General features: G+C 44.8%; 1 protein-coding gene and 1 non-coding gene across 25 annotated transcripts in view; one reads left to right on the top strand and one right to left on the bottom strand.

The window, feature by feature from the left end:
* Window positions 1-27,240, bottom strand: part of Ppp6r2 (protein phosphatase 6 regulatory subunit 2) — a 100,365-nt gene that overhangs the window by 19,800 nt on the left and 53,325 nt on the right. For all 24 annotated transcript variants that reach the window (XM_076556591.1, XM_076556595.1, XM_076556582.1 and 21 more), the window contains 6 exons: window positions 21,111-21,248; window positions 17,724-17,789; window positions 14,491-14,603; window positions 14,022-14,135; window positions 10,055-10,181; window positions 8,618-8,770 (listed from right to left, as the gene is read on the bottom strand). In XM_076556591.1, coding sequence (XP_076412706.1) covers window positions 8,618-8,770; window positions 10,055-10,181; window positions 14,022-14,135; window positions 14,491-14,603; window positions 17,724-17,789; window positions 21,111-21,248 — 711 coding nt within the window. The remainder of the gene's footprint in view (window positions 1-8,617; window positions 8,771-10,054; window positions 10,182-14,021; window positions 14,136-14,490; window positions 14,604-17,723; window positions 17,790-21,110; window positions 21,249-27,240) is intronic.
* LOC121824590 (U6 spliceosomal RNA) lies at window positions 26,452-26,556 on the top strand. The gene has a single exon (XR_006066516.1). It is a non-coding gene; the product is annotated as a U6 spliceosomal RNA (small nuclear RNA).

The following is a 27,240-nucleotide window of genomic DNA, read 5'->3' as shown; positions in this document are numbered from 1 at the left end:
TCAAATCCTATAAAGATTGTATTTAATGATTTTATAATTGGTATATGTAAAAAGGACCATGGAAATAGAAGCCGGTGATAGAATTGCTCAATTATTATTGCTTTCATATTTTAAATGCAAAACGGCACCTATATGTAGAACTGGAGGCTCTGGAAGTCCAGGAGAAAAGGTGTTTTGACAAACAGTTATCAATGATAAGCAGCCTAAATTAAAAATAAAATTATATGGGATTGAGATTAAAAGATTATTGGATTCTGGTGCTGGATATTTCTATAATTTCACAAGAATCCTGAGATCCCAACTGGCCCCTACTAGAAGTCAGGAACATGGAAGCTATTACAGGATATTAGAGCTGTGAATAAAATCATGCTTCTCATGGGAGCAACACAGCCTGGTTTGCCTGCCCCTGTGGCAATTCCTAAACATTGGCATTTAATTGTGACTGACTTATATGGATGATATATTATTGGCTGCTAAAGATTAAAAAAAACTTGTTTTTGATGCCTTTTCTAAATTACATGAGGTTCTTAGCCTGGCTAATTTACAAATAGCCCCAGAAAAGGTACAGGTATCCTTTCCCTGTCATTTTTTAGGTCATAAATTGTTACACACAGTCCACAAAAGATTACTCTGCTTACGGATCAGCTATGCAAGCTTAATGATTTCCGAACCTTTCTGGGAGATATTCAATGGCTTTGGCCCACTTTAAAGATTCCAACAGGTCAACTTCTGCCCTCTGGGGTTCTCCCATTGTGCTGTAAGCCTGTATTTAAGGTTTCCTCCCTCTTTCAATAAACGGCATTCGGCATTCTGCTGTGGTGAATGACTCACTGTCTTTGTCTCTGTTTTTTGATCCACAGCCCCTTGCTTGGACATGGTGAATGGGTGGTGGTAGCACGGGCTACATTTATTCTTGAAGGATCTGTGTCCTTTGTCATGCTGCCTGGATTAGATGGTTACAGTGTCCCATTGATGTGGTAGCACCAACAGATGTCCTAAAGGATCTCCTGTACTCCAGACATAATCTTTCTTACCTCCATTGTGGAGAAGCAACTCAATTTCCCCATGGTAACCTGGATCAATCACCCCTCATAACACTGTTATTCCTTTAAGGACATTAGAAGCCACAGTGGCCAGAGAGAAGTCTGAGCTTCCATTTTAATGGAATGTTTGTTGTGGCTCCTAGAAGGAGCACTCCCAACTCTGGAACCAAAACTTCTACTGCAACAGAATTTTTTTTAAAGGTATTTTGTTTGTCTGTTTTATTTTGGTTTTGTTTTTCTTTCTTTCTTTCTTTCTTTCTTTCTTTCTTTCTTTCTTTCTTTCTTTCTTTCTTTCTTTCTTTCTTTCTCTCTCTCTCTCTCTCTCTCTCTCTCTCTCTCTCTCTCTCTCTCTCTCTCTCTTTCTTTCTTTCTTTCTTTCTTTTTTTAAAGATTTGTTTATTATGTATACAATGTTCTGCCTGCATGTATGCCTGCAGGCCAGAAGAGGGCATCAGATCTCTCATTACAGATGGATGTGAGCCACCATGTGGTGCTGTGGGATGTTAATGTATGTCCTGTGGGAGCCCTTCTTGGGTTCCTTGTGGCGTTACCCAGCAGGTTTGCATAGAGGATGATTAGGACCATGGGCCTGAGTGCAGGTGTCTGAGATGGTCTGCACTTGGCTGTACTGGGGGATGGTCTGTATGTCAAGTTGCTCTGATTGGTCAATAAATAAAACCTGATTGGTCGTGGCTAGGCAGGAAGTATAGGTGGGACTAACAGAGGAGAAATAAAAGAACAGGAAGGCAGAAGGAGACGCTGCCAGCCACTGCCAGGACAAGCAGCATGTGAAGATGCTGGTAAGCCACGAGCCGCGTGGCAAGGTATAGATTTGTAGAAATGCGTTACTTTAAGATATAGGAACAGTTAACAGGAGGCCTGCCACGGCCATACAGTTTGTAAGCAATATAAGTCTCTGTGTTTACTTGGTTGGGTCTGAGCGACTGTGGGACTGACGGGTGACAGAGATTTGTCCTGACTGTGGGCAAGGCAGGAAAACTCTAGCTACAATGTGGTTGCTAGGAATTGAACTCAGGACCTCTGGAAGAGCAGTCAGTGCTCTTAACCTCTAAGCCATCTCTCTAGGCCCCTGCAACAGAATTTAAGGTCAAAGAAACAGGAAGCAAAAACTTTCCTAATGGACCACTGGGGGTGATAATGAGTGGAACTACTCCTTTTTCCACCCCTTGATTCCTGGACCTATGGATCCTTGTTATGGAAGAAACATACCATACAGTGGACACTGAGTCCAAGCATATACTGTTTTCTGGGAAACCCTGCCCCAGCCCTCAGGCTGCTGCCACCTACTCGGTGCTGTAACTTGATCTTCAAATGGCCCTTCCATCATTCTACCGGGCCAGCTGCTTCAGGACAGTGGGCACATGGTGAGATCAGTGGACTCCAGGATCGTGGGCTCACTGTCAGCACTTCTCTGGCTGTGAAGTGAGTTCCTTGGTCAGAAGCAATACTGTGTGGAGTTCTATGATGGCAGATAAGGCATTCTATAAGGCCATGGATGGTAGTTTTGGCAGAAGCATTCCATGTAGGAAAGGCAAATGCATAACCAGAATAAAAATCTACTCCAGTAAGGACAAAGTCTTGTCTTTTCCAGAGGAAGCAGTCCAATGTAGTCAACCTGCCACCAGGTCGCTGGCTGCACACCCCAGGGAATGGTGCCCTACTGGGGCTCAGGGTTGGTCTCTACTATTGGCAGATCTGGCACTCAGCAGCAACTGCAGTGAGGTCAGCCTTGGTGAGTAACAGTCCATGCTATCAAGCCCATGCATAACCCCATCTCTGCCACCATGGCCACTTTGTTCACAGTCCTCTGGGCAATGACAGGGATGGATGGGGAAAGGGGCTGACTGTCTATAGAACAAATCATCTCATCTACTTGATTACTGAACTCCTCCTCAGCTGAAGTCACCTTTTGATGACAGTTTACATGGGAAACAAGTATCTTCACATCCTTTGCCCATTTCAAAAGATCGATCCACATACTTCTTCCCCAAATGTCTTTCTCACCAATTTTCTAATCATGCTCTTTTCAAGTTCCTGACCATTTAGCCAATCCATTGGCTACAGCCCATGAATCAGTGACCAACTGAACATCTGGCCATTTCTCCTTCCAAACAATATGTATGGCTATGTGTATTGCCTGAAGGTTTGCCCACTGTGAAAATTTCCCTTCACCATTGTCTTTCAGGGTTGTCCCAGAACAGTGCGATAATGCTGCAGTTGTCTACTTCTGGACGCCTGCATAATGTACAGAACCATAAGTAAACCAGGCCCTAGACTTTTCTTCTGCAGTCAACCAATCACAGGGCATAACCATGAGGCTAGAGGTGCATGCTTGGCAGCAGCAGATGACATTGCCTGGCTCTGCCTCCCAAGTGCTTGGATTAAAGGCATACGCCACCACTGCCCAGCTGGACAACTTCTTTATGTAACATGATTGTGCCTTCAGGACCTAATGGAGCCTGATCTCACACACACACACACACACACACACACACACACACACACACACACACACACTTCCATTTGATAATATTGCTGCTGTGCACCCAGCTCATGATGGGCAGCTCAGGTCACATGGTAACTTGGTGGCCCACTGTCAAATGTTCAGTGTCCCCTATTGCCTAACAGCAAGCTGAGAGCTGTGTCTCAAAGGAATAAAATAGTTGAGAATAGTTGTCTGCCAGTGATGGTAGACCTTTCCTCCAAAATCCCAAAGGTCTCTTCTGTGATTCATCTATAAGGGCCTGCCAGCCAAAGGCTCCAAACAGCATCCCTATCTGCCACTGACACCTCAAATTTCATCAGGTCTGCTGGATCATATGGTCCAAGTGGTAGAGCAGCCTGGGCCTGTTGAAGAGCCTTCTGTTTGCAGGCCTCACTCAAAGCTAGCAGCTTCTGAGTCACTTGGTCTATGGGCCAGAGTAACACACCCAAGTGAGGAATGTGCTGTCTCCAGAATCCAAATAGGCCCACTAACAGTTGTGATTCTTTCTTGGTGGTAGGAGGAGCCAGGTGCAATAACTTATCCTTCACCTTAGAAGGAATCACTCTGCATGCACCACACCATTGGACTCCTAAGGATTTCACTGAGGTAAAAGGCCCTTGAATTTTGGCTGGATTTATTTTCTATTCTCTGATACACACATGCATTACCAACAAGTCCAAAGTGGTGGCTACCTCCTGCTCACTTGGTTCCATCTGCATATTGTCATCAACACAGTGAACCAATGTGACATTTTGTAGAAGAGACAGACAATCAAGAGCCCTTAAATTAAACTGTAACACAGAGCTGGAGAGTTAATATATCCTTGAAGTGAAATTGTAAAGATATACTGCTGGCCTTGATAACTGAAAGCAAATTGCTTCTGGTGGTCCTTATGGATACACAGAAAAAGGCATTTAATAGATCAATAGCTGCATACCATGTACCAGGAGATGTGTTAATCTGCTCAAGTAAGGACACCACATCTGGTACAGCAGTCACAGTCACTACCTGATTGAGTTTTCGATAGTCAACTGTCATGCTCCACATTCTATCTGTCTTCCGCACTGGCCAGACAGGAGAATGAAAGGGAAATGTGGTGGAAACCACCACCCTGCATCTTTCAAGTCCCCAATGGTACACGAATTCCTGCAGTTCCTCCAGGGATGGGATACTGGCTTTGATTCACTATTTTCTCTTGTAGAGGCAACTCTGAGGGCTTTCATTAAGCCTTTCCAACCATAGTTGCCCTCCTCAACCCACAGGTCAGGGAACCAATGTGAGAATTCTGCCAACCTCTAAGTCTATCTATCCCAATTATACATTCTGGAGCTGGGGAGATAACCTCAGGATGAGTTGAGGGTCACACTGGAGGAACTGAGTCAGAGAGCAGCCAAAATTCTATAAATCACCTGACCTCTCTAAGCCCCTACTGTAACTGAGGGCCACAATGTTTCTTGGGGTCTCCCAGAATCAACGTCAGTTCAGAAGCAGCATCCAACAGGCCCAGGAAAGCCTGATTGTTTCCTGTCCCCCAGTGTACAGTTACCCTTGTGAAAAACTGCAGATCCTTCTGGAGAAGGACTGGGGAAAAGCCAAGGGCAAAACTTTTAGGTATTTTATCAAGGGCCTTCCTCAGGGGAACCTGGTTGTTCTTTCATTCAAGGAGTTCTGTGCTGTGGAATAATCCTCTGTACACTGTGTAAATCATTCTGTGATTGATTTAATATACTGGCCAGTACTTGTACAGGATAAGGTCAGGTGGGAAAACCAGACTAAGGACACTGAGAAGAAGAAAGGCAGAGTTGGGGGAATCTCGGAAGATGCAGAGAGAAGCAAGATGAATGTGCCTGGCTGAAAGAAGGTATAGCCACATGGCAGATGGTAGATAAGAGATATGGGTTAATCTAAAATGTAAGAGTTAGCTAGTAACCAGCCTGAGCTATCTCCCAAGCATTTATAATTAATATTGAGTCTCTGTGTTGGTTATTTGGGAACTGGCAGGCAGGAAAGAAAAGTCTGCAAACTGGATCAAGTCTGGAATTCCCTTTTACCACTATACAATGGAACCTTTCTTTCATTTGGTTAAGAACTTTTCTACTGAGCTGGGTGGTGGTAGCGCATGCCTTTAATCCCAGCACTTAGGAGGCAGAGCCAGGCGAATCTCTGTGAGTTCGAGGCCTGCCTGGGAAAGGCGCAAAGCCACAGAGAAACCCTGTCTCAAAAAAACAAAAAAAAAGAAAGAAATTTTCTACAGTTTTTATATAGATCAAATAAAACTACAGTAGACTTCTTATATGTTTTGTGCCTGAAAACACCATGATTGATCGATCGATCACCCAGTACCAACATGAGTCACGTCATCATAAAAATCACTTTGCCCATTATGGGTTAGGCCATTATGGACATTGCTTTGTCTGTACTACCCATTAGCTTCACAAGTACTGGGGTGGTAGGCATGTACATCATTTAACTCTCCTTTTAATTGTTTTTACATGTACAATGTAGTGGCATTAAGTACTTTGCACCTATCTATCTCCAGAACTTGCTCCCCTTTCCAAACAGAAACTATACCTTTTAAACACTAACTCCCCAGACCCTGGAAGTTTCCATTCTTTCTGTCTTTGAATTTGGCTATTCCAGTACACTCTGTGTCTAGGTGGAATCACAGATTGTTTTTCTTGTGAGTGGCACATTTCATCGAGTATAGTGGCTTCAAGGTTCATTTACATTATGGCATGTATCAGGATTTCCTTTCCTTTCAAAGCTGAAACATTTATATTTATAATCATATATATATATATATATAGTTTAATCACTCATCTATCAGCAGGTGCTAGGATTATTTACACTTTTTGCTGCTCTGACCTTGAGTGTACAGAGATATCTGTTTAAGGTCTTTAGATGCATAACTAGGAGTGGATATATAGGATCTCATGGCAATTCTACAGTTAACATTTTGAGGAACCACAAAACTTTTCCAAAGCAGCTATATTGTTTTGCAATCTCACCAATATACAAGCTTTCCTATTTCTTTGCTTAATGATTTCCTTAAAGTGGGGACAAGTAGATAGTTCAACAGGTAAAAATCCTTATTGTCAAAACTTACAAACCAGTTTGAGTCCTAGGACCCACATGGCAAAGAGAAATCTATTCTTGCAAGTTGTCCTCTGACTTCCACATGCATGCCATGGCATTTGTGAATGCACATGCAAACACATACACACTCCACTACCCCTACTCCCCACAATAAATACAAAATGAATGTGAAGGAAAAAGGCCAGGCATAGTAGCACGTGCCTTTAATCCCAGCACTCAGCAGGCAGAAGCCCCTCCCCCCAAAAAACCCACTATGGTTGGGCATATAGTTCAGTCATAGAGTGCTTGTCCAACATACGCAAGCCCCTGGATTCAGTTCCTAGAATTGCTGAGTGGATGAATGAATATACAAGATCCATAGGGTAGCTCAATGATGGAGTACTTACTTGGGTTTTAGTCCAAGGACCAGAGAACAGTAGTAAGTAAGTCAGTAAAGTACTTGCCATCCAAGCATTAGAGACCTGAGTTCAATTCCCAGTGTCCATGTATAAGCCATGCTCAGCAGCACACACTTGTAGTCTCGGCACTAGGGAGATGAAGGTGAGAATCCCTGCTTGCTGGCCAACCACTAGCTGAATCAGCAAGTTCCAGATTCAGTAAGAGACCTTGTCTCAAAAGGTAAGGTGTAGCCAGATGTGGTAGCACACACCTCTAATCCCAGCACTTGGAAGGCAGGGGCGGAAGAATTTCTCTCTGTGAGTCCAAGGCCAGCCTGGTGTACTTAATAAGTTCCAGGCCAGCCAGAGCTACAGAGTGAGACCTTGTCTTAAAAAACAAGCAAGCAGGGCCAGGCAGTGGTGGTGTATGCCTTTAAAAACTCAGAATTGTTTTGGAAAGAAAAGGAAAATAAGTCTTTTATAAACATACCCCAGATACAAGCTGGGATCTGTCGTAGCAGTGCCAAACTTTTGGTGGTGGTGGTGGTGGTGGTGGTGGTGGTGGTGGTGGTGGTGGTGGTGGTGGGTGAGTGTGTGTGTGTGTGTGTGTGTGTGTGTGTGTGTGTGAGAGAGAGAGAGAGAGAGAGAGAGTCAGTCTCATATAGCCCACTATCTCCAGAGTATTTGACACCACACCTAGCAGTGCCATATTTGAGGGAACTTCCTGCTTTCTGGAAATAGAGGCTGCAGGGCATGCCAGAAGGGACTGTGCATGTCAACAGTACCCACACAGGGCAATGCCTCTTCCCTGTCCGTATCTTCCTGCTCAAGGAAACGGCCACAAGCTCTCTGTAGTAGCATCTCCTGACCAGAGCCAGTACAGGCAGGTCACTACTGCCAGCTCACCCTCTCATCAGAAATCTACAGCATTCTGACCAGACAGGTGACACACGCCTTTAATCCTAAGCACTTGGGAGGCCAGCCTGGTCTACATAGCAAGTCTCAGGCCAACCAAGGCTACATAGAGATATCCTGTCTCAAAAAACAAAAACAAACAAAAAAACACACACCAAAAGACCAAAAAAAGTAACCTACAGGCCACTGGGTAGCTTCTACTGATGGAGGGGCATTTCCTACTGGATTTGACAAGAGCCACAAGGATGACTATCATAAAAGACAAGGACCATCTCTCTCTGGACCCTTTATTTTTGAGACAGGGTCTTACTATGTAGCTCTGACTGTCCTGGAATTCACTATGTAGACCAAACTGGCCTCGAACTCAGAGATCCACCTCTCAGGACACTTTGACTTAAGAGATGACAAGACCAGACACCTGTCCTCTGTCATCAGCCTATGATGTCAGCTACTGTGAGCCGAAGACTGAATCACACCCCTGTGTTGCTCAGTGTGCTCCATCAGAGACCCATGATCAAGCCTTTGCTATCAGCACCTCTCCTTGGCAGGTCTTTTTGCCCAGGTGCTGAAGTGTCTGCCCTGAATAATCCTGTCCAGTGTTCCTGACCCATCTCCATGTTCAACTGCAGACTGTGCATGGCACATATAGACAAGCAGAGCTGGCTATGGTGCTGACTCACCAGCAGTAAGTCCATGGTGTTGAGCCGGCAGAGCTCCTGGTTGATGCTGGGCGTGTTTGTATGCAGCAGTGCAGCCATGAGGCGTGCACCATGAAGACGAGCATTTCCCAGGGGCTCCTCTAGCACGCCAATAGTGGTCAGGATTGCTTTTTTCTGCAAACACAGGAGGCACCACCCAGTTGGAGTCTTATAACAAACAAGGCCACTCACCTATGACATGCCTGGCCTGGAGAGAGTAGGGTGTGATCAAGACAGGGCTTCCTGTAAGAAGAAGTGAAGAAATCCACAGGATGAAGGACCCTCTTCTCCCCTCATAGCCAAAAAGAGCGGATAAGGGGACCAAAGGCTCCTAGGAAGCCCAGGGACTCTTGCCTGTGCCTAACAGGCCAAAGGACCACTACTATGGCATATGAAATGTGTCCAGTTTCCATGATGGAGCTAGCAGTGCCAATCTGAAGGCAAACAGCAAGACCCAACTATGGCTGAAGCCCTGGACATGACATTTGGTTATGAATCCCACAGAATTCTTTGGGGGCATTCTGAGCTAAGAGCTTGCCTCATTAGCAGTATAGCGTTTCTCCCCAGTTAAAAAAACAAAGGTTCATGTGTACATATTATCTATGTGCTTATGTATGTACTGTGTGTATGTGTGTGTGTGCTCCTGGCACATGTATGCCACAGCACATGTGTGACGGTCAGAGGGCAATTCTGTGCAGCTGAGTCTCTCCTTTTACCTTTCTATGTTCCCAGGAATCAAACTCAGGTCATGAGGCCGGCACAGCAAGCATTCTCCCACCTGGCCACCTCCCTAGCCCCGAGCTCGCTTCAGTAGATTGGATTCAGGAATTCCCTGATCCATCTCTGTCCACTTCTCCATAAACTGAATGTTTGAGGCTGACAAAACAGAGCTCTTGCCTCCATGAATCCCTCTTTATTAGTGGGAAAACAAGACAAAAACCAAGTCAGTAAGTCAGGTGGGTATACTATTTGGGAAGGAACTGGAATGTGAGGCCAGAGTGCCAGAGAAGAAGCCCTGGTGGGTAGGAGGCAGTTGAGGACCTTTGTGAACTTCACCCTCCTCAGTCGAACCCAAGAACTACCCTGAGCTGTTGACTGAACAAAGGGCTCCCCTGGGATCTTGGCCTCCAGGAGCTGAGCCACCCTTGGCTAGGTGTGCCCCGACCCCGAGGCTAGTTAACCTCATGCTCAGTTACCTGGGGAGTCTGCAACTGTCCCACTCCCAGGCCTCTCCTAGTAGAGGCGACATGGGTATTCCTAGCTAGCAGCGCATTTTCACATCTGCCCAGAGGTTGGTTCTCCAGTTAGCATCTCGAAGGGCAGCATCAAAGCACACTTAACTCCATACTCTGCCTTACCCTGTACATTATACTTTCATATGTCTCTCAAGGTCCCTAACAATCTCTCAGGGCCGTTTACCTTTGGAGGGTGGAGCAGGAGCTGGTGGAAATTCTTCAGCCAGGGCTCGATGCCGTGCAGGATGCTGCTGTTGACAGAGTATGACCTTTCCAGTCCCTGAGAAAAGGAGTCCACCAAGCCTTCTGTTCTGTGGATAAAGATAGCAGGCAGTCTTGGCATTTATACCGTGTCCTGTGCACTCCCCATTCACCTTGTCAACAATCTACTCAGCATCTTCCAAAAAGCTCTTGTTGGGTTTCCCAAAAGCCAATCTGAAAAGGGTCATTACTGAGGACTTCTACACACGATCCGGTGACTGGTGTACTGGGAAGAAGAAGGCCCTCGGCCCCGTAGCAAACACTTCTAGGTGAAGTCCAAGAGCACAGGGCAAGGGGAGTGACACAGGACTTGCTACCCTTCAGTCCTCTTAACCCCTCACCCCCGGCCCCGTAGCAAACACTTCTAGGTGAAGTCCAAGAGCACAGGGCAAGGGGAGTGACACAGGACTTGCTACCCTTCAGTCCTCTTAACCCCTCACCCCTAGAGGGGTCCCCAGTCCTCCAGTGAGAAACAGGAGACAGGCTGGCCACAGAGTTTCTTTGCTTTTTCAAGACAATTCCTCTGAGAGACAGATTTAAATAGATTTTCCAATTAATGAAAGCAATATGAAATCAATGCAGAAAAAAAAACCCTAAATAAAGGATCAGGGGCTGTCTCTGACTGCTTTGCTGGCTTTTGGAACCCTTATCCTCAACTGTCCAGCCTTCAACTTCAACTTGATATGCCACCCTTGGTTGATATCCATGGGAAGCCTGCCCTCCTCTGAATAGAAAGGAGGAGGAGTGGGGGCGGGGTGCAAAAGGGAGCAGGGCCAGGAGGAAAGGAAGGAGGAAACAGTGGTCAGGCTGTAAAAGTTTTTTTAAAATGTAAAGACCTTGACCTAACAGCTATAACTTGCCTTTGCTTGATATCCCTGGGAGGCCTGCCCCCCTCCTTTTTTTTTTTTTTTTTTGGTTTTTCCAGACAGGGTTTCTCTGTGTAGCTTTGCGCCTTTCCTGGAACTTGCTCTGTAGACCAGGCTGGCCTTGAACTCACAGAGATCCTCCTGCCTCTGCCTCCCGAGTGCTGGGATTAAAGGCGCGCGCCACCACCGCCCGACTTTTTTTAAGGAAAACAGAGGAATAGATCTGGGGGAAAGAGGAGAGGAGGGCCTGGGAAGAGTGAAAGAGGGGAACTGGGCAGGATGTAATGTATGAGAGAAGAATAAAAAATTTTTATTCTTCTCTTCAGGGGCTGAAGAGATGGCTTAGCGCATAAGAGCACTGGCTGCTCTTCCAGAGGACCTGAGTTCAATTCCCAGCACCCACATGGTGGCTCACAGCTGTCTGTAACTCCAGTTCCAAGGGATCCGGTGACACTCACACAGACATATGCAAGCAAAGCACCAATAAAATAAATTTTTAAAAATGTTTTTAATGTAAAGAGAAACAGTTAACTATTTCTATTTTGTCTTTCTTTTTAAAAACATTTAAAAATTTATTTACTTATTCATTTCTTTTACAACCCAACAGCTGTTTCTGTCCTTCCAGTCCCTTCCCCCACCTCCTCTCTGCCTCCCCTTCTATGCAGGCCTCCCATGTATATCAACCAAACACGGTGTATCAAGTTGAAGGCCAGACGAGGGAGCCCTTAGAGGATACGGATTCCAAAAGGCAGAAAAAGAGTCAGAGACAGCTCCTGCTCCCACTGTTACGAGTCCCACAAGAAGACCAAGCTACACAAGTATAACATATGTGCAGAGGGCCTGGTCCGTCCCGTGCAGGCTCCCCGGTCGTCAGTTCAGTCTCTGTGAGCCCCTAGGAGCGCTGGTTAGTTGATTCTGTGGGGTTCTTTCTTTCTTTTTTTTTTTTTTTTGGGGGGGGGTGGTTTCGAGACAAGGTTTCTCTGTGTAGCTTTGCACCTTTCCTGGATCTCACTCTGTAGACCAGGCCTGCCTCTGCCTCCTGAGTGCTGGGGTTAAAGGCTTCTTTCCTCTCTTTTAAAAAGAAAAAACCGTTGAACCAGGATCTAAGCAGCGCTCAGGGGCCTAAACCCCACTTCTCTGCCTCACCACTGCTGCAAGTACAGGCATGGGCCTCCAGGCCTGGTCCTAGTTCTGGCTTTCTACATTTTACATTGTTCCTTCCATCACATGCAGGGCTGAGTTTGGCTTTCAGAAGTGGTCTAGGCTTCCTGGATTTGTTAAAGAAATCAATATTCTACTTGTGTAAGTAGAGAAAATGATTACTTATTTTTAGGCAATACACTAATATTAATGTGTTGAGGTAGTTTTAGAAAGAGATTTACCCAGTTTCTTGTCATTTTTGCACACGCGTATGCATGTGCACGCGTTAAAAAGCACAAGGCTATCAGTACCAGGAAATAATGAAGTTCTCCCCAACACGGGGAACTATGACAACTGCCTTGAGGGAGAGGTGGAACCTTAGCCCCAACATGTGATACAACAGTTCAGAAACATCCTAGGGATGGCTCAGTGGTTACACAGAACCTTAACCCACTGATGAGTCTGATGGTCCTCTGAAAAGGCTGAGGGGGTCAGTGCTTAGCAACATCAAGATCCTCCTCCACTGTCTCCTGTGGCATGCCTTCCACCGGGCTCCTGAGCCAACAACTCTGCTACTGACTCCCCAGATCCTGTTGTCTCACAGACCTGCAGCTCACAGGGTAAAATCAGATCATCTTTGTTTAAGTGGCTGTGGCCACATCTAGCCTGCTGGGATCTCAGGGCCATTCTGGGCTGCAATTTATATTTGGGGTCCTAGAAAGTTCTCAATCACTTGTATTTCCAAATAAATTCAACTTTTCACACTAATTCATGTCTCCTGCTTTCTCCTGTCTTAGGAAGTGGTACTTTGCCTCAGAAGGCTTCCAATAGCAATACTGAGGATAACCAGTATGGTGAGCTTCAAGCTTCACACCTCCTTATTCATATATTGGCAGTATGCTTTTGCTAATACTAGGATCTTCTTGTCAGGAACTTTCTTTGACTAAATAGGGCCTCTCAGAGAAAAACTCCCTGAACAGCACATCTCTATCTTCCAGGCCTACATAGACTTTCCTCATGGATCATGCATTTTCCACACTGAATCATCTGTCCCCATAACGATCTCCTGGGACAGAGAGGAACACTGGAGGAAAGGGGACTATGTTTTGGTTGTTTTTGTCTCTTAGGATTCCATGCTAGGTATTCAGACAGCACCTGATGGATGAAAAAGAGGTGAAGGACAGTGGCTGGAGAAATGGCTCAATGGTTAAGAGCACTTACTGCTCTTGCAGAGAACCTGGCTTTGGTTTCCAACCCTATATGGCCGCTCACAACCACCTGTAACTCATGTTCCAGGAGAATCTGTTGCCCTCTTCTGGCCTCCACAGGCACTGCACCCACATGGCACACATACATACATGCAGGCAAACACTCATACACATAAAAATAAATACATCTTTTAAAAAAAGTGAAGGACAGCCCAGAAACAAAGTGTCTTACTGAACACTACTTAGCAGAGAAATTAGCACCTGTGGGTGACAGAATAACACAGCATGCTTCCTTCCCTAGCATGGGAGATAGCCGTGTAAACAGCAAGTGGCTACATGCTGGAGTAAAAGCCCTGCAGGAGGTACACATGCATACACACTCATGCATTGTAGGCCAGAACAGTCCTAGAGAAACCACACTCATTCCATATGCACCTACAACATCCTGCAAACTGGCAACAGCTGAGTGCCATCAGGCTAGGGTGAAACTATGCCTGCTAGTGAGGTCAAAGAGGACCTAGCTACAGCTGCAAAGGAGACCTTTCAACCGGGGGTGTCTATCCACATTTGTATAACCAAAACTTAATTAAAAATAGAGCATTTCCTGGCTCATCTTAGACATCTATATCCTGTGGCGTAGCGACAATGTATGCTGCTTTTCAAGGGAAAGGCTCACCCAACGCGCCTTGGTTCCAGCAAGGCAAGCAGCACCTGCATCCCACTGACCAGGCAGCTCTCCATCTGATCCCCATCAAACATGTTCTTCAGAAGCTGCTCCACACAGTCCTGCCTGTTGGGCACATGCAGAGGTCACTGCCTGGCAGAGCAGACACACAGACATAATGCAAGGACACTCTCTTCCCCAGAGGATACCACAACACACTGAGGCAGATGGGGCCTCATTCTGGCTTTGTCCAGGTTCAAAGCCAGGATAATACTCAAAGCTTGCGTAATACACAATCCCACTAGTCCCAACTGCCTGGACCACCAGGGCTTCCAGTGGCATCCCTTTCTGGGCTCTGAACCTGAGGAATTCATCAGATTCTGAATTAGAGATGGCAGGTCATCTCCTGTGTTCAAAACAGGTTCCAAGACAGGCCCATGATTTAGTGAGGCCCACCATACCATGGCCCACTATCACTCACGACTCCAATGTTATGAGGAGGGGGTCTGGCTCCACAGCCTCCTGCAGCTGACTGCCCTGGTCTCTGCCCAGCCTGATGATGTCACAGAGTGCCTGAGAAGCATTTGACTGCCTCTGAAAAGACAAGGGAAACAGGCTCCCCTCAGCAAAGACACCCATCAGCCAAGTGAACCCTGCTAATATATTCACACTTCTTATGAACCAGCTTTCTATAAAGATTCGTGAAATGGTTCATTTGAAAGTGGCATGTGTCTGCTTTGTTCCCCATCAAGATGTGGATTCAGTTAGATTTTTTTTTTTTTTTAAGACATACTGAACCCATCCCCAGGAATTAAAAATGGAGCCTAAAATAGCCAAGTATGTTATATGCCTTTGCACCTATTCTATACCTTTGGTTCACATTCTAAAATGTATTAAATATGTAATCATGTTATTCTATATTTTAAATTTAATATTAAGCAGTTACTATTATTTACAATTAGTCCCAGGGGCTTAGAAAAGTAGGATAAGCTGCTGAAGAAAAAAAATAGAGAACTCAACACTCCTAGGGAAACATCAATTCTGACCCCATACCTTCAACTCAAACATGTGCTTGCTGAGAACACTTGTGGGCAGAGATGAGAGCAATCAAGAGAAAAAGAGTTTGATCTTTGCAATATCATACACACACAGTAGAAAAACCGAGATTTAAAAAAAAGGCCACTTGCAAGGCTTTCAGGGAAAATGAAAGCAACCAGGTTGGCTCTGTGGCCTTAAGCTTACCTTTAGGTCCAGGGACAGGCCAGTCACCCTACAACATTCACACCACTGGTAGGCTCTACCTTTTGGGACACTAACATAGGAAAACCTCTAGACTTCAACAATTGTTCTCCAAGCTGTTTGGTAGGCTCAATGGGCAGCAGTGAAGACTCCGGACACATGTCAGGTATTGACTGAAGACAGTGTGTGTGTGTGTGTGTGTGTGCAAATAGTCACAATGCATGGCAAAGCCCTTACTAGATATAACTCAAGCTCTCTCAACAGTGATTACTGTAGGGAGGATGAAGATGGCTCAAAGCACCTGTGATATTATGTATGCTGACATATATTTTTTGCTCTCTGCCCACAGTTCCTGGCTAACGGTCTACTCTGGCAGTAGATTATAATATCCTCCTTATCCCAGAGGGCTCCTACTCCATGACATGGAATGGGTAATGCTTCACAGAGTCCAAAAAGAACCTGGACAGGCCTTACTGGGTTTTCCTACCAAATCTATTATCAATAATGACTATGCAGTTAAGCCTCAACAACAACAAAAAAACTCAGAAAGACCTGGTTTGGGGAGTTTCTGAATAGCAAAACATGTGAAGGTTTCTTCAGGGTAGAATAACTGGAAAAGACAGGGAAGCTCCACACCCATTCTTCCACATTACACTACACAACTCTTCTTACTGACATGTGTCATAATAAACTAGTAAACGCAACAAATTATCTGTACTGAAGGAAGTGTATAGAGAATCCATGTCTAGCTGGCCAGTCAGAAGCACAGACGTAAGGCAGCGGCAGGTGGGGTAGTTTGGGTGACTAAGTCCTCAGACCTGTGCCATCTGCTCCTATATAAGAACATGTGTCAGAGGTGAACTGAATTTTAGGGTGTCTGGCTGGTGTTCTCTGAGAACTGACTGTTTGGCTTGAGTGTGAGGAGCCTGACTCCTCACTTGCATCAGAAATAGTCTTGTATAGTGAAAGGTTAGTAGGAGACATTGAGTGAGAGCTGGCTTTTCTTTCTATGATTCCATCATATGCTTCTAGGGAAGCTTCTAGAAGGGCCCTAATCAACCTCTCCTGGTATTCATGCCTATAAGCAGAGGTTCTCCTTTGCTTCTCTGATTTTTCAGCTTTTACCCCGATATCTGACTCCGGGGTTTTTAATTGTTCAGATTAATGAGGATCTCGCATTACCCTTGTTAAGTCCATGTCCTTGGATGTAGGCTAGCCCTGGATGTGCAAGTCTAAAGTGAAAAATGCATTAGTGCAGTGGTTATCAACCGTGGGTTGTGAGCCCTTGGGAGGTGAGGGTCACATTGTCTGTATATCAGAATCACATTATGATTCATAACAGTAGCAAAATTACAGCTATGAAGTAGCAACAAAATAATTTTATGGCTGGGGGTCACCACAACAAAAGGAGCTGTATTAAAGGGTCACAGCATTAGGAAGGTTGAGAACCACTGCATTAGAGCAGACCATCATTTCTGAGCTGAATTTATAGAAGTCTGGTGTAGGTCCAGCTCACTCCTTAAAGCCAGCTACCTTAGTGTGAGACCTGCTGTACACTCAGAAGCCCACCTCACATAGAGCTAAAGGGTTACCTGGTTAGCAGCCTCTAAGAACTGAATGCTGCTAAGCCACTTGTAACTATGAAATGGATCTTCTTTCAGCTGAGTCCTGAAATGACTGTAATCCTGTGAAAGACCCTGAGCAGAGGAGCCAACAGACCATGGCCAGATCCCTGACCAGAGAAACCGATACTGACAGAGATAAAAGGTACTTATTATAGACAACTCAGCTACAGTGTGACTTGTCATGTAGCCATGGTTAACTAATACAACCCTGTTACAACAGTCTTATTATACACATATATGAAGTAATATGTGCATACATAAGAGTGTAGATAGACATATGAACACACACACACAAATATACATGTATATGATATATCTATATATCTATATCTATATATATATATATATAGAGAGAGAGAGAGAGAGGGAGGGAGGGAGGGAGGGAGGGGGGGAGGAAGGAAGGAAGGAAGGAAGGAAGGAAGGAAGGAAGGAAGGAAGGAAGGAAGGAAAGAAAGAAAGAAAGAAAGAAAGAAAGAAAGAAAGAAAGAAAGAAAGAAAGAAAGAAAGAAAGGCAGACAGACAGACAGACAGACAGACAGAAAGAAAGATTTTAACTGTTCTCACTATGTAGCCCTGACTGTCCTGGAACTCACTCTGTAGACCAGGCTGACCTTGACCTCACAGAGATCCACCTGCCTCTGCTTCCCAAAGAGCTGGGATTAAAGGTGCGGGCCACCATACCTGGTCTATCTTTATTTTTAGTAGAAACAAAACTGCCTAGACATTAGAGAAAGGAAGTGTCTAATGGAAAAGAAGTGCCTCGCCCCCTTCACCCAGCAGCGTACGTTCCAACAGCCTAGGTGTGGGACTTTTCATGGAAGAGGGTGGGCTTTGAGAGCGTCACACTCACATCTTCATCCTGATGGGGATGGATCAATTCCACAAGTCTCTGGATGATTTTCTCCTCATTAAGCCACTAAAAAAAGAGGGAAAAAAAGTTGAGTTCAGTATCTGCTCATATCTAACCAAATGGAAGAAAGTCCTTTGGTATAGCTGAAACTCATGTGCCCAGATCTCCTGGATAGACTCTGACATGCCTGTCTAGGCCCAGAAAGAACCAAAATGATGCAATAAACCCTGGGAATGGCCCAAAGAGTTTAAATGGGTGGGCCACTGTCCATCTGTCTTAACAGTGCATACTCTCCACCTTCAGGACACATTTCTGAAACCTAAAGTACACAATGAGCAGAATGGAGTCCAGAGGCCAGCCGGCTGTAAAAATGAGACAAATCCTAGCTCCCTGTGGCATCAGGGCTTTCCTAGGTTTAGAAGGACAGAAGGACTGTGGTGTGGTGGTAGGAGCACTGGAAGAGCTGAAGCCGACACTTTTTAAGGTCAAGGGCAACGGAGACCCAGTGAAATGATATCAGGCCACAGCAGAGCTGGCAGGCTCGTTCTACTAGTGCACTTTGTACTCTGCATGTCAGACTCCTCATGCAAAGATGAAATGCCCCAACAGGGATGCTTTACAGTGTGAATGAGGAGCCCAAGTGAGAGGTGAAAGGCTATGTAGTCTTCTGTGGTGGTTTCAAAGAGAATGGCTTCCATAGGATCTTATGTTTGAATACCGTCCCCAGTTGGTGCAACTGTTTGGGAAGGATTAGGAGGGGCGGCCTTGTTGGAGGAGCTGTGTTACTGGGAGTGGCTTGAAGCTTCAAAAGACTCCTGCCCTTCCCAGTGTGCTCTCTCACTGCCTTCCACTTAGGGTTCAAGACATGGGCTCTGAGCTGCTCCTGCCACCATGTCTTTGCCCCACCATCATGGACTCTAACCTTCTAGAACCGTAAGTCAAATTAAATGCTTTCTTTTGTTTGTTTGTTTGTTTGTTTGTTTTTGAGACAGGGTTTCTCTGTGTAGCTTTGAAACCTGTCCTAGAGGAACTCACTCTGTAGACCAAGCTGGCCTCAAACTCACAGAGATCCGCCTGCCTCTGCCTCCCGAGTGCTGGGATTAAATGTGAGCACCACCACCCCTACTCCCCAGTCTCCCACTCTGGCTAAATGCTTTCTTTTAAATTGCCTTGGTCACTTCAGGTGTGGTGGTGTATGCTCTTAATCCTAACACTCAGGAGGCAGAGACAGGTAGATCCCTATCTGGTCTACAAAGCAAGTTCCAGGACACCCAGGACTACACACAAACAAAACTCTGCCTAGGAAAACAAAAACAAAAAAAGAAAGAGAGGGGAAGGAAGGAAGGAAGGGAGGGAGGGAGGGAGGGAGGGAGGGAGGAAGGAAGGAAGGAAGGAAGGAAGGAAGGAAGGAAGGAAGGAAGGGAGGAATTGCCTTGGTCATGATGTTTGTGATAGTTATTCTTGAGCGTCAACTTGACTACATCTGGAATTAAAGACCCCAAAATGGGGCACACCTATGAAGACATTTTGTTTAGTTTGAAATGGGAAGATCCACTTCTAATCTGTATCTGAGATGGGAAGACCCACCTTTAATCCAGACCTTCTGAGATGGGAAGATCCACCTCTAACCTGGGCCACACCTGATGCTGGCAGCCTACTTAAAGGACAGAAGGAGGAAGCTCTCTCTCTTTGCCTGCTTGTTCTCACCTCACTACCAAGTCCATTCCTTCACTGGCACTACAGCCTACTTCTTTAGGATTCCAGTGTGTACTGAAGAGCAGCTGAGACATGCAGCCTCATGCACCAAACAGCTACTGCATTCTTGGACCTTCTATTCATAGGTATCCATTGTTGGGTTAGCTGGACCACAGCCTGTTAAGTCATTCTAATAAATCACCTTTCTATATATAGAGAGATTCATTCTATAAGTTGTTACTCTAGAGAACCCTGACTAATAGATTTTTAAATGAGCAATAGAAAAGTCACTAAATTAGCTCCCAACAAATACTTAACAACAGCTAATATACATGCTGCATTCACTGAATATGCCATAAGGAAATGAGTTATGAACCTAAGAGTGAGAATAACTACCATTTTATTTTATTCTTTTATTTCCCTTTTATTGAAAATAGATTATTTTCTTATACAACGTATCCTAAGCACAGTTTCCTCTTCTTCTATTCCTCCAAGTACGTCCCTCCCCTGACTCCCCTCCCCCAAAATCTGGATCTACCAAGACCCACAGCCAAACGCTAGGTGGAGCCAGAGGGGTCAAGGACACCATGAGAACAAGGCCCACAGAATCAACTAAGCAGGGCTCCTTAGGGCTCACAAAGCCTGAAGTGACAAATATGGACCCTGTGTGGGTCTAAGCTAAGTCCTCTGCATATGGCTGTGTAGCTTGGTATTCTTGTGGGAATCCTAACAGTGGAGTGTGGTTGTCTCTGACTCTTTTACCTATGCATGGGACTCTTTTCCTCCTCCTGGGCTGCCATATCCAGCCATGATATAAGGGTTTGTACCTAGTCTTATTGTATCTTGTTAGCCATATTCGGTGGACATACCTGGGAGGCCTGCTTTTTTTTAAAGGGAAACAGAGGAGGAGGTGATCTGTGGAGAGTGGAGGCAGGGGAAACTGAAGTCAGGATGTAATGTATGAGAGAAGAATAAAAGTTAAAAGAAAAAAGAAAATGACAGGCTTCTAAGAGATAACAACATAAAATATAATAAAAAAGAAAAGCTATCATATCTTTTATTTATTTTATGAGATAGGGTAGGTAACCTATATATCATGAGGCACTATGTAGGCCTTAGTGGCCTGGAACTCACAATCCTACCTCTGCCTCCCAACTGCTGGGATTACTGGCTTGTAGCACCATGCTCAATGAGAATGGCCATCTAAAGTGACACTTGATTCTCACAGTGAGAAAACGAACTGCTTACTTTGTTTGACTTTAAAATGGGGAACAAGCGAGCCTCTAGGCTGGGCATCCTGCTCTCCCCAGGGACTACAATGTCTCTCCCAGCAGCACAGCAGGACCCACCCTCTAGGTAAAGAGATGCACCCCTGCCTGACTAGCCAGCCTGTACTTTCCTCACACCCCTCATTGAGCATCGGCTCTAAGGACTGTGGGTGCCTGGGTAAGGGAAAGGGCAGGAGAGAGCAAGAGGCCATGTGCTGGGGAGAAGGAGCCTCTGTTTTTTGCTTCTGAATGGGCTGAAGAAGGACAAAAGTATAGAAAGAAACAGGTGGTGCTGAGGGACTGAGTGAAGAGCTTGGGGCCAGGCATCTGGTGCTTCCTGATCCAGGTGGCCTGGCCTGGTACACCTTCCCATGGAGAATGAGATGGTGTTCGAACACATTTACACAAAGTCCCTGGCACTCACATGTAGGACCTCTTGCCGGAGACCAACTGGTTCCACACAGCTGACGAGGCGTAGTAGCAGGTCCATGAGAGCAGAGGTACCTATGTGCTTCAACATCAGATTGATGAACTTGTCCTTCTTCTTCAAAAACATGATCACCTGAAGTCAAACACACCTAATAAGTAAACAGGTTCCTGACAGGAAGGAACACTCCTTAAAGAACTTTCATGAGAAAGATAATTAACTTTCAATTATCCTGAGAAGAAATGATAGAAAGACCAGGTAAAGGCTATATGAAAAAAAAATCCCTCCCAAAACAGGCAGCGTCCTAGAGGCCAGCAATGCAAGTACCGAGTGGCAGTGCTATAACTGGACACCTGTCTGGAGAATGGTGCAAGTCACCATGCACAGTCCCCACTGACCACGTGCTAGCTCACGTGTGCACAACAGAAACAAAAGGCACGGGAAGAACTAAGCTGGGAGATGAGGGTCACTGGTGCAGAACTACACAGAGGAAGCCTGTCTGAAAAAAACGTCCTCCCAACTCTACATGCTGTGGTATACACCCTGTCTTACATCATACACACATATACAATAATAATAAGGAAATTTGTAAAACTATCATGAGAAGTTAATATAAATAGTTGAATACCAATTTGTATGCATCCTTAAAAAATAATTTTTAAAAATCCAATTAGCAGTACAGTGGCCCATGCCTTTAATTCCAGCACTTGGGAGGCAGAAACTGGTGGATCACTATGAGTTCAAGGCCATTCTGCCCTACATAGTAAGTTGCAGGACAGCCAGAGCTACATAAAAGAGAGACTCTGTCTAAAAAAGGGGGTGGGGGGAGACAAACAATCTAATTAACCAGGCTACATGCCACTAATCCCAGCACTTGGGAGGCAGAGGCAGGAAGATCAGAAGTTCAAAGTCATCCTCAGCTACATAGCAGGCTCAAACCAGCCTGGGCTGCATGAGACATTCTGTCTTTAAATAAATAAATTAGGAACACTGTTAAAAGGGGTGACTCCAGGGCTCAGTGGATAAAGGCACTTGCTGCCAAGCCTAACAACCTAAATTTGATCCCTAGAATCAATATAAAGGCAGAAAAAGAAGAGTAACTCCACAAAGTTGTCTTCTGACCTCCATATGTGCAGCAGAGCACATTGTGTACCCCTCCCCCAGCATCACACACACACACACACACACACACACACACACACACGAACAAAAACAAGAAATTTAAAAATATTTTTAATCTTTATTTTTATTTATGTGCATGGGCATTTTGCCTACATGAATGTCTGTGCACCATGTTTGTGTAGTACCTGTGGAGACCAGAAGAGGGTGTTGGATCTCCTGGGACTAGAGTTACAGTTTTGAGCCACAATGTGGGTGCTGGGATTTAAACCTGGATCCTGTGGAAGAACAACCAGTACTCTTAACCCCTAAGCCATCTCTACAGCCCCCTTAAAATATTTTTTTAAGATTATCTAAACTGGAAAGAAGAAAATATGGATGAATATTCCAGATGAACATCAAAAGAAATACACCTCACTGGGTGTAGTGGCACACCTCTCTAATCCCAGCACTCCGGAGGCAGAGGTAGGAAGATCTTAGTGAGTTTGAGGCCAGCCTGGTCTACAGAATGAGTTCCAGGACAATCAAAACTACACTTGTCTGCTGGGCGGTGGTGGTGGTGGTGGTGGTGGTGGTGGTGGTGGTGGTGGTGGTGGTGCACGCCTTTAATCCCAGCACTTGGGAGGCAGAGCCAGGTGGATCTCTGTGAGTTCAAGACCAGCCTCTACAGAACAAGACTGATCCAGAACAGTCACCAAAACTACACAGAGAAACCCTGTCTCGAAAAACCAAAAAACAAACAAACAAACAAAAAACCCTACACTTGTCTCACCCCCCGCCCCCTACATCCCGAAAAACAGGAAATTAAAAGCCATCTCACTAAAGACCATAGCACAAGACTCAAAATAGAAAAGAAAAATAGAACCAGGCTTGGTGGTGCATGCCTTTAATCCCAGTGCTTAGGAGGTAGAGGCGGGTGGATTTCTAAATTGTGAGTTCTGACTTTGAGGTTAGCCTGGTCTACAGAGTGAGTTCCAGGATAGCCAGATGTATGCATAGAAACTTGGTCTCAAAAAACCAAAAAGGAAAAGAAAAGGGGGAGAAAAAAAACCCCAATAATCAAGCTCAGTCATTCCAGGAATGCAAAGTTGGTTTAACAACATAAGAAGAGCATTTCATTAATTTCAACAACTATTGCCAATACACAGACTTTCAAAAAGCTAGGACTCACTCCCACAAACTGCTTTTAATTTGTTTGTTTCTATGCTGATGATTAAACCCAGGGCCCTGTACATGTTAAGCAATACTCTACTACTGAGTTATAACTACCAGGTCCTTAGGGTTGGGTTTTTTAATTTATTACATTTATTTATTGTATGTAGCAGGGCATAAGTGTGCCAGAGCACATGTGCTGGTCATACGGGCCCCAGGGTTTGAACTCAGGTGGTCAGGCTTGCCAGCATGTGCCTTCACCCACTAGGGCATCTCTCTGGCCCCTTAGGCTTGACTTTTGTTTTTTTTTTAAGCTTTAGAGCTGCAGTTGGTACAGTACTTGCCTAGCATGCATGAAGCCGAGTTTGATTCCGGCAACACAAACAAGATTCGGTGGCACATGCCTATAATCCCGGCATTCAGCAAGTTGTGGCAGGAGTTCAAGGTTATCCTCAGACATAGTGGGTCTGAGGTCAGCCTGAGGTACAGGAGAACTTGTAGATAATGATCAAAATATATTTTATATGTGTATGAAATTCTCAATGAATAAACAAATTAAAATTTAAATAAAAACACTAAAAACCTTACAATAAACATCTTACTTATAAAATTTTTTCATCTAAGGCAATAAATAACACAAGGAAATTCACAATTAGCATCTCTATTCAATATTGTACTAGAGGCTCCAGCCAATTCAGTAAGACATGAAAAAGAAATAAAAGGTATATAAATTATAAAGAACAGCCAGGCGGTGGTGGCGCACTCCTTTAATCCCAGCACTCGGGAGGCAGAGACAGGCGGATCTCTGTGAGTTCAAGGCCAGCCTGGTCTCCAAAGTGAGTTCCAGGACATTCTCCAAAACTACACAGAGAAACCCTGTCTTCAAAAAACGAAAAAAAAAAAAAAATTATAAAGCACAAAATAAAACTGTCATTAATTTGGGGCTGAAGAGATGGCTCAAAGGTTAAGAGCACTTGTTCTTGCAGAAGACCCAAGTTCAGTTCCCAGTACTGACATGGCAGCTCAGAACCATCTATAACTCCAGTCCTGGATCCAACACCCTCTTCTGACCTCCGTGGGCACCAAGCATGTATGTGGTGCATATACATACATGCAAGCAAAATACATACACATAAAAAAGTTAAATCACCATTAATCACAAATAATATAATCTTGTATGTAAATAAAAGGATATGAATTATTAGAATTAATAGCAGTTTTATTTCTCATCAATAAAAAGGGAAAGCACAGTACATATCTATTATAGAATATTATTTTAAGGTGTGTTACATTTGTTTATGTTGCATTTGTTTAACTCTGTGAAGCTGTGTTACTTTGCCTGTCTAAAACACCTGATGGTCTAATAAAAACCTGAATGGCCAATAGCAAGGCAGGAGAAAGGATAGGCAGGGCTGGCAGGCAGAGAGAATATATAGAGGGAGAAATCTGGGAGGAAAAAGAAGCAAGTAGCCAGAGGAGGAGGACTCCAGGGGCCAGCCACCCAGCTCTACAGCAAGCCACGGAGTAAGAGTAAGATTTACAAAAGTTAGAGAACTGGAAAAGCCCAAAGACAAAAGGTAGACAGGATAAGTTAAGGAAAGCTAGCAAGAAACAATCCAAGCTAAGGCCACGCATTCATAAGAAAAAGCCTCTGTGTATTTATTTGGGAGCTGGATGGCAGCCCCCCCAAAAGAGCAGAAACAAACAACAGATGTCCTCCAACACATAAATGTTGGTTTACCCACACCATACAATATTAAATAGCAATAAAAAAGGAGCGAATCATTGATACACACAACTTGGCTGACTCTATTTTAACTTGGATGAGATGACACTCAGTGAAAGGGCTGAGTCCTGAAGGCACAAGGCACAAGGCTGGGATATAGCTCAGTGGTTCAGCTCTTGCCCTGAGTTCAGTCTCTAACTTCATGAAATAAAAATGTGCAATTTAAGTTTGAGGTCAGCCTGGTTTATACAGCAAGTTCCAGGGCAGCCAGGGACACATAGAGAGACCAGAACAACAAAATGTACACAGTTTAGGTATTAGTGTAACTCCTGACAATAAATAAGGGAAAAAACAATGGTATACCAGAATGGGCTCAGCCAATCCTTCTTGTAGTCAAAAGCAAATACTGTATTGGCTAGGTTTGTTTTTGTTTTTGTTTTTTTTTCAACTTGACCCAATTAGAGTCATTTGAGAGAAAGGAACTTCAACTGAGAAACCGCCTCCATAAGATCAGCCTATAGGCAAACCTATAAGGTATTTTTTTAACTTTATTTTTTAACCTTTTTTTTTTTTTTTTGGAGCTGAGGATCGAACCCAGGACCTTGAGCTTGCTAGGCAAGCGCTCTACCACTGAGCTAAGTCCCCAACCCCTTTAACTTTTTTTAATGACTTATTTACTTTGTATACAGTGCTCTGCTTGCATGTATGCCTGCAGGCCAGAAAAGGGCACCAGATCTCATTACAAATGGTTGTGAGCCACCATGTGATTGCTGGGAATTGAACTCAGGACCTTTGGAAGAGCAGCCAGTGCTCTTAACCTCTGAGCTACCTTTCGAGCCCATAGGGCATTTTTTAATGTGGGAGGTGCATTTTGGGTGGTGCCACCTCTGGGTAGATGGCCCTGTGCATAATTTAAAAACAACAACAACAACAACAAAAAAAAAAAAAAAAAAAAAAAACCCTGAGTAATCCAGGAGGGTGTAAACCATTAAAAAGTACTCCTCCATGGCTTCTGCCTTTATTTAGTTCCTGCTCTGATTTCCTTTGTGGTGGATTGTAATGTGAACCGTAAGCTGAAATAAACCCTTTCCTTCTGCAAGTTGCTCTTGGTGTTTTATCACAGCAAGAGAAACCTTAAGACAGAAATCGGTATCAGGTTTGTGGGAAACTGCTGACAGACCTGACCATGTTTTTGGACGGTCTGTAGAACTTTGAAACTTGGGGCGAGAGAAGCCATTGCGTGTCCAAAGCTTGATAAGTGTTTTGTGGGAACTTGGAGAATGTTGGGAGCAGTGCAGACAACAGAGGCCTGCCTTATGAAGTTTCAGAGACTCAACAGGAAGCTCGCTTTGGCAGCTCATAGACTGAACTGGACAGCTACACAGGAGACCAGCACGGCCCCTGCGCAAGCATCACCTGCAAGTCTGTGAAGCGCTCCATATTTTCAGGATGCTGAAGGGTGACTCTCCACAACTGATGGCTTCCGGCAGGGGCAGGGGTGGGGAAGGACTTAGTGGGGGGGGGGGGGGCGTTCCATACAGGGTTTCTCTGTATAGCCCTGGCTGTCCTAAAACTCACTCTGTAGACTAGGCTGGCCTTGAACACACAGAGATCTGCCTACCTTTGCCTCCGAGTGCTGGATTAAAGGCGTGAGCCACCACCACCTGGCAACTTAGCTTTCTTTAAGGGGCTGGCCACCAGAGTTTGACCATGCTCCAGTGAATATATGGACAACTCAATTAGACCTTTTTCCCCCCTTCCTTTTTTGTGTGGGTGGGTAGGGGTCACAGGGGTAGGAAACAGACCTGGAAAGTGAGTGTGATCAGGATTCATGATATGAAATTCCCAAATAATCAATAAAAATATTATGTAAAGAAAAAAAAAAACCTCAACCAGGGCTATCAAATATTTTGAGTTAAGACTCTATGGTTCTGATCAGCTGAAGCTAAGAAAAAGAGACCATAAGAGATCAATGAGGCCATAACCACTGACTAAAACAAAACCTTTGCTTCACTGGAACAACTGGTGCTGGTTAACTGGAGCTAAGACATCAGCTGTGATTAAGAAGGAAGCAGCAGGGGCTGGAGAGATGGCTTATCGGTTAAGAGCACTAGCTGCTCTTCCAGAGGA

The sequence above is a fragment of the Peromyscus maniculatus genome, chromosome 20, assembly GCF_049852395.1.
Source record: "Peromyscus maniculatus bairdii isolate BWxNUB_F1_BW_parent chromosome 20, HU_Pman_BW_mat_3.1, whole genome shotgun sequence".
NCBI lineage: Eukaryota > Metazoa > Chordata > Mammalia > Rodentia > Cricetidae > Peromyscus > Peromyscus maniculatus.
The sequence above is the reverse complement of the archived record's forward strand: the minus strand, read 5'-3'. Positions and strand labels throughout refer to the sequence as shown.